The sequence below is a fragment of the Habropoda laboriosa genome, unplaced genomic scaffold, assembly GCF_001263275.1.
Source record: "Habropoda laboriosa isolate 0110345459 unplaced genomic scaffold, ASM126327v1 scaffold648, whole genome shotgun sequence".
In the NCBI taxonomy this organism is placed as follows: Eukaryota; Metazoa; Arthropoda; class Insecta; order Hymenoptera; family Apidae; genus Habropoda; species Habropoda laboriosa.
In genome coordinates this window covers 70,248-79,906 of record NW_017100857.1, presented here as the reverse complement: position 1 = coordinate 79,906, position 9,659 = coordinate 70,248, and the positions used below count along the sequence as shown (strand labels likewise).

The window sequence follows — 9,659 nt, the reverse complement described above, 5'->3', positions numbered from 1 at the left end:
TAATTCATAATATTTAGATTAATATTTTGTGTGGTTAATTTGAATGTCAACTTTTTCAAGATTTCTCGTATAATTGTATGAAGACAGGAAACATTAATTTTGCAGGGTACTGTAAGAGGCAGTTGTTAACTAATAGGATTATCCGGATATGACGTTTCAAGATAAATGCCAGCGTATTATATGCGACTGTATCTGTATTTAGATTATAGTCGATGACCGGATGTTACATTGGTATAAAATTAATCCCATTGGTAGGAAAATTATTTCCGATTTTATATTTTGCTAATGAAACCAATCGGCAGCTTGATATTTGTATCGAACGTAGTGTGCGTTCAAGCGTATATTCGAACATACCATTCCTGTACCATATTCTCATGAAAGTGCGGAACGTTATTGGGAAGTCATGGTTAACACGTAGCCGGTGTTCAACGTGTCTTAGAGTCCTAGCCTAGGCATAGTGATTTGGTAATTTGTTGCAGGCTGCTTGATTTGCAACGTATCGAATAGAAACAAATCTTAATATGTTTGTGGCAAATGTCTGTTAAAACATAACGGAAATATTTTCCATTATATTCATAAATTTCAAGAAAATATGTTGTCAAATAGATCATCCACGACAAATACTAGGAAATATATGTTCTCCGATAAGAAATCGACATCTAAGCAAATGAAAACTTCTACATTAACAAATGCTGCTGGCCTTAGTTCTCTTATTACCTTTACTGTTTTGCTACTTGCTTGGATCTCAGGATTTGCCTCTCGGTTATTTGCAGTAATACGTTTCGAAAGTATTATACATGAATTCGATCCTTGGTACGTATCTTTATGTTATTATATTAGAACGAATTATAATTTAATATTTTTTAGTGTAAACATAATTTAATTAGGAAATTAAATTAATTTTATTAAGTATAGTTTTGCACTAATTTTCTATAAAAAAAAAAGCAAAGGAACAGTAATTTCTTTTATAATATAGGTTTAACTACAGAGCAACAGCATATATGGTACAACATGGATTTTATAATTTCTTAAATTGGTTTGATGAAAGAGCATGGTATCCATTGGGTCGTATTGTGGGTGGAACAGTTTATCCTGGATTAATGATAACATCTGGATCCATACATTATATATTACATTCTTTGAATATTCCAGTGCATATAAGAGACATTTGTGTATTCTTAGCTCCAGTGTTTAGTGGCCTTACTGCCATTTCTACATATTTATTAACAAAAGAAATATGGAGTGCTGGAGCTGGTTTATTTGCAGCATGTTTTATTGCAATTGTACCTGGTTACATTTCAAGATCTGTAGCAGGAAGTTATGATAATGAAGGCATTGCTATTTTTGCTCTGCAAATTACATATTACCTTTGGGTTAAGTCAGTTAAAACTGGTTCTATTTTTTGGGCTTCTATGACTGCTCTGTCTTACTTTTATATGGTATCTGCATGGGGTGGTTATGTTTTTATTATTAATTTAATTCCACTCCATGTTTTTGCATTATTGGTCATGAATCGATTTAGTAACCGGCTTTTTACAAGTTACACTACGTTTTATATTTTGGGACTTTTATTAAGTATGCAAATACCATTTGTTGGTTTCCAACCGATAAGAACATCAGAACATATGGCAGCAGGAGGTGTGTTTGGCCTATTAATTTTTGTGGCAACTCTCAGGTATGTTGATCTAATATATTTTTGCTTTGGTACACTAAATATTTCAACATAAATTGTTATATTATTATAGATATTTAAGAACTGTACTTACAAAATCTGAGATGAAATATTTTGGAGGAGTGGTTGCAGTTACAGCTGGTATGCTTCTGCTTGTTTTGATTTGTTTAACCTATGCTGGTATTGTTGCACCTTGGAGTGGAAGATTTTATTCACTATGGGATACTGGTTATGCAAAAATACACATTCCAATAATAGCATCTGTTTCTGAGCATCAACCTACAACATGGTTTAGCTTTTTCTTTGATTTACATATTCTTGTTACAACGTTTCCTGTTGGCCTTTGGTATTGCATTAAACATATTAATGATGAACGAGTTTTTGGTAAGATTTCAGAATGAAATTGTTAATTAAAGTTATATAAGCATTATTAATTATGATTATTTTACAGTTATATTATATGCTATAAGTGCTGTCTATTTTGCTGGAGTAATGGTGAGACTTATGCTCACTTTAACTCCAGTTGTTTGTATGCTTGCTGGAGTAGCATTTAGTGATCTTCTAGAATTGTTCTTTAAAGAAGAAGACAATGAAAGAAACGATCGAAGTAGTAATGGAAGTGAAGAAGAAAGTGAAGAAGAAAGAGAAAGAAGTCCTGGCAGAGCACTATATGATAAGGCTGGTAAACTTCGTAGAATGAAACATGAGAGACCTAGGAGCAATGGTGATGGATTGGGTGTTAATCTTCGAAATAGTGTTGTCATTGGTGCATTTATATTAATGATGATGTTTACATTGCATTGTACTTGGATTACAAGCAATGCATACTCTAGCCCTTCAATTGTTTTGGCATCATATAGTAATGATGGTGGTAGAGCTATACTTGATGATTTTAGAGAAGCTTATTATTGGTTAGCACAAAATACACCTACTGATGCTAGAATTATGAGTTGGTGGGACTATGGTTATCAAATTGCTGGAATGGCTAATAGGTATATGAACAATAAGATCTAAATAATTAATCATAGTTCCTTATAAACTAAACTAATATAAAATATTTTTTCTAAATATAGAACTACACTTGTGGACAATAATACTTGGAATAATTCACATATAGCTCTGGTTGGGAAAGCAATGAGCTCAAATGAAAGTGCTGCTTATGAAATCATGGCATCATTAGATGTAGACTATGTATTAGTTATTTTTGGAGGAATGATTGGATATTCTGGAGATGATGTTAATAAGTTCCTTTGGATGGTTCGAATTGCCGAAGGTGAACATCCACAAGACATTCGCGAAAGTGATTATTTTTCCGAGAAAGGGGAATTTCGTGTAGATTCAGAAGGTTCACCTACTCTCTTGAATTCACTGATGTATAAATTAAGCTATTATCGATTTGGAGAAGTAAAGATTGATTATCGATCGCCGTTTGGTTATGACCGTACACGTAGTGCAGAAATTGGAAATAAAAATTTCCAGTTAACATATTTGGAAGAAGCCTACACAACAGAGCATTGGCTTGTTAGACATAAATTACATATTTCTTTATCAAAATATAATTTTAGGGTGAAAAAGCCAAATGAATTTAATAGGCCTAGCATTCCCATATCTAAACGAGTTGTTACACGTAATACCAATTCATATGTCAGTAAAAAGGTGAGAATTTGATTTCATGCAATAAAAAGACAGCTTTTATTTTTGTTGAAATTTTAACCGTATCGTTTCTCGTTTCTCAAACTGTCGCATTGTGTAATTTTGAAATGTAGTTGAAGTTGTGGGGGGTTGGACATTAATGTTTCAGAGACCACGTTCCAAGAAAGGTTATGTAAAAGGCCGGCCAACTGTTATTAAAGGACAAAAACCTCAACGAAGAACTACGTAACATACATTTATTATCTAATTCATAATAATTTTCAAATACAACTTTTATAATAAAAAAATTACCGTCCCTTGGGTCTACCACAAACTATACCTCAAACTAAGAATTTAATATCATTAAAAGTCGAATCAATTGAAATATAGAATAAAAAAAGTTTCTAACATTTGAAGCAATTGGGACAATTTTTTTTATAAGAATAATCTATAAATATTTTCATTTCACTTATTACACTACATTCACTTGTTGATTTTTCTAAGATTACTAAATATTATCTATGTATGATTGTCTTACATATCGCTTAGGTAAAATATAATTTCCATATAATTGCAATATGTAATGCATTTTTATAATGAATTCACGTTATTTATAAAGTGAGACAATGATGTTTTCATGAATTTCAAATTTTCCTGTACTTAACTAGTCTATAACTTTCTGCTCACTTAATTATTCACTTTCTGCATATATGTTCACAAATGCAAATTATGGCTATAAGTGATTACATTATGAATTATCGATTGAAAAACCTGATAAAAAAATTAATGTATGAACTTTTATTATATCTGTGTAATGCACACTAAACATCAATAAGTAAAATTCACTAGTCAAAGTGAATAAAAACATTTATTGAATGTCAGGCAGGTGAGATCAGAGGGATTAAATATGTGTTATGTATACACAATTTATTGTATACTATCTTGTTGTAATCATTTGTAAGAACAAACTTGTCATTGAAAAGTATTGTACTATTTAACATTTGATTTTCATTTTTTACGTAGGACTTAACAATGTAAAAAGTTGAATTTTATGTAATGGAAGTACGTTTCTAAATGTGTCCTATTATTTTGTCTTTGTAATTTTTTTTGTTATTAATCGTGATTATGCTTTTCTAAAGTGTAATATGTTTCATACTTTCCATTCAAGTCTGAAATTTATGTTTTTGTGATTTACATTATAACCGTTTTCTACTATAAAGTATACTATTATTTATGGTATGTACATAATTCGATCTAATTACTATCCTTAGTAGACATATTTGTTTGAAAAATCACAGAATTATAGTTAAAGCAATGTTAAGTACACAAAGTAGTTGTGTACATGATCATTGTGTATATTTAATTATAAAGAGAATAAGGGAAAATATAAATGAAACAAGGTTGTAATACATATCACTGAGAACATTATTTTACCTTCTAAATGATATTAAGAAAAGTAGTATAGTTAGATTAAAATCATTAAGTATCCAAAATTCTTATATAATAATAAAGAAAATAAACTGGTACAGCATAAAATATAGCGTGAAGTAGTACTAATAAATTATGTTTACTTAGCATATACATATAGTATATACGAGAAAACAAAAGAATTTTTTTATGTAATTTGCATTAATTATTTCACGTTGTTGGATAAAATAAGACATTGACATTTAATAATATTTGAATCCAATTATTTTTCAAAGAACAATAGGTTATTTGTAATAAACGATCAAGCAAAAACAACTTTTTCAAAGAAGGCGAAACAAATCAACAGGTGGTCTTTCACAATATATTTCATGAATAGGTTATAGTCTTTTAAATGTCAAAATCAGCTGATCAGTGATAACAATTTTTTCAAGGTTACTAAGTTTACGAATTTTAATCTCTTTCATATTCGCTTGTTAATTCAAAAGAGGATACATAATTATTCGTCAGTTTAATAATTAAATGTTGCTTAATTTAAAATCTTAAAATACTATTGTTAAATATAAGAGTATGGTTTGGTTATATAGTACTATAAAAATTTCTTTTAAATTATAACTTCACATAATTATTACATTTCAATACTATACGTGTGTACATACAATTTGATTTCTAACGGACGTATAATTTGTTTCATTCGTATTATTTTTTATATGTGATACTTATGATGTTTTACGATATTTATATATAATCGTTATACGTTTGTATTATAAAATTGTATATTATATCTTTTAAACTATGTTAATTGCAATCGAAAATTTCAGATGTCATTTTTTAATTCGTTAATTGTCAAAAGATAGTATTATCTTTAGTGTTAGATTTTTCAAAAAAAATAATTTCTTACATTATAAATTATTTAACATTTGTTACAAAATTATGAAAAATGATTATTTGAAGTAAATTTTTTAGATATTTAAAATTTCATACTATTTATAAAAATAATAATCTAACCAATAACAAAATTTACTCTTTTAATAGTAATATTAAAACAAACTGTGTAACGTAATTATTTTCACTAAATAACATAAGGTAATGTTTTGTACATCACATAAAATATTAAAGCGTCATTAAGGAGAAATTATATATTTGTATAAACCAAATATACTTAAGTACAATGCAATGTTAAAGAAATTTAAATTAGATCATAAAATATATACTTCAAAATTGAAGAAATTAACCATTATCATACGTATGTTTTCATTTATACTATTTTATTTTTCAAGAAGTGAAAAGTGAAAATAAAATAAATCAGATCTATTATATATCTAAAAGAATTAAAAGGTTATGTCAAAGTGAATAACGAAGAGCATTCTAATCATTTCTAACAGGAATATTCAAAATCATGTAAAAGTATGTTTCTGTAAATTGTCATATAAAATTAGTTAACACTCAAAATAGACATAAAATGTTTGTATACCGAATTCATAATGATAATACAGTGAATTCAAAGATTTTTCGCATCAGAAACTGTTCGTGTGTGCAGCGTCCGCCATTTTGCTTCCCTTACATCTGACATGTCTTTCTAATGTTATTATCGATGAATGCTGGAATTTGTGCGTGAATCTTCAATTTCGTTGGAGTGTATTTTGCACGAAAAAGGTCGAATTGCTTCTGATTGGGCAACAACCTCCATTACTGTTGGGAGTAATTTCCATTGTCCCAACCTCGGTTAAACTAAACGAAACGAGTCCATAAAGGAAACTTCGTGAGAGTATTTGTGAATAGTTTACCCTTGTTATAGGGTATAAATATGCGGCAAGATTCATCTTATGAGTTTTTCTGACTGTATTATCGAAACTTGATTACAGTATTTTACACAGTGTCTTATTACCTATATAAGAAGTGAACATAACCAAACAGTGTTGATATCCAACATCATGTACTCATGTCAACACTAGAGATAAAACGCTTATTAATATGGCTTTGACTTGTCAAAGATTATCAGAACTCTTAGAATCAACATTCAATGCTTTGGTGTTTCATATAATGCAATTATTTAAAAATGTGTAGAGTAAATTTAATGTGAATTGCTATGCGAGGCAAGGATTGTTTTTATCCTGATCTAGCCATGGACTAAGTTCACGCTTACTGCTTGAACCAGGAGACCTTAATAATCATCTGATATATATTATGTACAAAAATATGCAAATTTAAACTTAGAGTGATACATAGCTTTAATCAATCTAGATATTATTAACTGCTGAAGTATTATTTGCACTTTTAAAACACAAAAATAAATTTTATTGCCATTTAAATATACAATTTTTTGTAAAGCTATGCTACAAAATTTGATACTAAATAATAGGTAATCAATTTTAATCTTTCTTCTAAAGCACAGTCCATGACAAAATTAAGTTTGTACATATGCAGATACATGTAAATAAGATAGCTAAGTGCACATTGTATTAATATTATTAGTATAAGTAGTGCACATGACTATTTTATAATTTATTATACTTTGTACAAAAATTCATTTTATTAGTTATATTATCCTGATGAATATATAAATATTAATGTGTCTAAAACAAATAAAAAAACAACAAACTGTGATATAATACAATAAAAATAACTTTTTATTCTTTTATTCTCAGTATTATGAATTCAAAAATATTTATGTATGAACTTGGATCTAGGCACATAGCGTGAACTAAGTTTTATCTAGATAGGAAGAAAGTTGATTTGGAGGGTTTGAGAATGCAGGTGGAACAGGAGACAAGGAAAACGGTAATCAATGAAGGTCCCTATATCCGAAAACTCAAACATGGACAATAAATTGAAGTTTTCGGATCGCTTGAAGGCTTTGCTGAAAACTGAGGCTCGTCAAGATGTCGATCCATATATTTTCAGTGAACCAGAGCCATTTACTACAGCAGCAGGAAGAAATGTTACAGTAGTGTCATCTAAGAATCCTAAAGTAATGCAAAATTGTAAAAATAGTAAGACTAAAGGAAAATGTATGAAACAAAGAATAAGGATAACATCCGTACCAGATGCGGAATTCAAAGCTGTACAAGATCGTGCTGTAGAATTAGACGCTGACAGTAGTGTTGGTGGTGGTGGCAGTGGTAGTGGTGATGGTGAACATATAGATTATAAATTTGCAAAAGCAATTCAACATAAACAACGTCATATTGAGAATTTACAAAGATTAAGATGTAGAAGGCAAAGTCGGGACCACACTCTATTGTATTATCCTAGAGCTGGAGATGAAATATCAGATAGTGATTCTAGTGGAGATGAAATGACAATTTATCAACATTATTGGTTTTCTGGAGAAAGCAGTTCAGCATTAAATCGTTCTGCACGTCTTTCTCAATTGCGTTCTCAATTGAGAAGAAGATTACTTCAATTACATAAAGGTGGGACAGACTCAGAAATTTTGTTACGTGATAGAGCTAGATTTTTGTTGGAAGCTGCTTATAAAGATCCTGCATCTACTGCAAGAGCTTTAGGTGGTTCTCCAGGTACAAGCAAAGTGGTAGATGGACCACTTTTAGTTGGTGGACTTTGTGGAGCTGAAGGGTGTCAACAGATATCTTTGCCCTGCACCCATCATTGTTCTCGTCACATAATGTTGAATGGAGATCAACTTTTATTTGAACATTGCACTGCCAAATTTAGTGATAATACACAATGTTGTATTCCTGTGTTTGATGTTGCACATGAATTACCTCTTTGTCCAGAACATGCAAGGAAAAGGGATAATTATCATCGTAAAGCCCAAGAGTCTAAACCAAAGAAAGCTCGTAAAAAACCAGCATCTCCCACAATTCCCAGGCCTAAACCAAAATCCAGGCCAAAGAAACGAAAGCGGCCTCCTGCAAATAAACTTGAAACTAAAGGTCCTACTCTAGTACATGAAGAGAGTCAATATTTGAATCAAATAAACTCTAGTGAAAATCAGACAAAAACTTTGAATAATTTGAATACTGTAGCACAAGGAAGTTCAAATTCTTCTAATTTAAATCTAGGATTAGGACTTGGTCTTGGAGGAGGACTTAAAGTAGATTTGGGAGATCATGAAGTGTTTCCTTCTCTAGATCCTGCAGAACATGATTTTGGCAATGTGCTCAACAACTTACCTGCTGATGCTTTTAATGATTTGTTCATTGGTAATTATAATGTTATGACTTTTATATTGTATATTGATATCAATTTGCTTATTTTATAGTTCAGGTTTTAATTTAACCAATTTTAACATGATAATTAAAATATAAACTGGTATACTTTATGAAGTATATTTACCCTTTCCAAAAAAAAAAAACATTCTGTTATTTTATTTTTAGAAGGCAGAAATGGCGAATATGAACCATCAAGAGAAGAAGAAGAAGAATTAGAACGAGCATTGGAGGCAGTAGATAAGGATGTACGTAATTTGGAAAGAATGGGGCAAACACATGGACTCTTAGAGCCTGCCTTATTGGCTCAACTTATGTCAGACATTGCTTCGTAGCCCCGTCTATTTTAATAACATAATAATTTGAAAACCAGTTCGCGTGTGTTCTTTACAATATAGAAAGAAATACTGTTTGTGTCTGTGCTGCTAAATGTAAGATTGTGTTATTGACTTTCGTTAAGTAACTATAAAAATCCAAGATAATGGCAGGGATTGACATACAGAAAGTAAAAAGAAATAGTAATTGTTACTAATTTAGTATAAATTTCATTGGGTACAATGTCATATGGCTACATTCATATAAAACAGATTACATTTTCTGTAAATATTAAAAATTCCATCCTTGTTGAAAATTAATCATAAAAGGATCATAATCTCGCCTTGATCTTTACACTGTATTTGCAATTTATTTGTAAATTATTTTGAGTACATTTTGAAAGTTCAGTTACAGTGTTGTAGTTGTAACAGAATGGCAAT

General features: G+C 30.0%; 3 protein-coding genes across 3 annotated transcripts in view; 2 read left to right on the top strand and 1 right to left on the bottom strand.

Moving 5' to 3' along the window:
- LOC108577361 overlaps positions 1 to 376 on the bottom strand; it is a 2,750-nt gene extending 2,374 nt beyond the window's left edge. The window contains exon 1 of the mRNA XM_017940501.1: positions 355 to 376. Coding sequence (XP_017795990.1) covers positions 355 to 376 — 22 coding nt within the window. The remainder of the gene's footprint in view (positions 1 to 354) is intronic.
- A 41-nt stretch (positions 377 to 417) lies between these two features.
- Positions 418 to 3,642, top strand: LOC108577395 (dolichyl-diphosphooligosaccharide--protein glycosyltransferase subunit STT3B). Its single transcript, XM_017940539.1, has 6 exons — positions 418 to 813; positions 977 to 1,675; positions 1,746 to 2,056; positions 2,124 to 2,664; positions 2,746 to 3,328; positions 3,474 to 3,642. Exons 1-6 carry the CDS (start codon positions 593 to 595, stop codon positions 3,552 to 3,554), a joined length of 2,436 nt encoding a protein of 811 aa, XP_017796028.1. The 5' UTR covers positions 418 to 592; the 3' UTR covers positions 3,555 to 3,642.
- A 3,875-nt stretch (positions 3,643 to 7,517) lies between these two features.
- Positions 7,518 to 9,239, top strand: LOC108577419 (INO80 complex subunit D). The gene is made up of 2 exons (XM_017940565.1): positions 7,518 to 8,898; positions 9,073 to 9,239. Exons 1-2 carry the CDS (start codon positions 7,518 to 7,520, stop codon positions 9,237 to 9,239), a joined length of 1,548 nt encoding a protein of 515 aa, XP_017796054.1.
- Positions 9,240 to 9,659: the final 420 nt, after the last annotated feature.

Bases quoted from the DNA above. Each gene is read 5' to 3' on its own strand.
- LOC108577395 (XM_017940539.1), top strand. From the start codon at position 593: ATGTTGTCAAATAGATCATCCACGACAAATACTAGGAAATATATGTTC. The intron at 814-976 runs GTACGTATCTTT...TTTATAATATAG, and splicing joins ATACATGAATTCGATCCTTG to GTTTAACTACAGAGCAACAG. The intron at 3,329-3,473 runs GTGAGAATTTGA...TTAATGTTTCAG, and splicing joins ATTCATATGTCAGTAAAAAG to AGACCACGTTCCAAGAAAGG.
- LOC108577419 (XM_017940565.1), top strand. From the start codon at position 7,518: ATGAAGGTCCCTATATCCGAAAACTCAAACATGGACAATAAATTGAAG. The intron at 8,899-9,072 runs GTAATTATAATG...TTTTATTTTTAG, and splicing joins TTTTAATGATTTGTTCATTG to AAGGCAGAAATGGCGAATAT.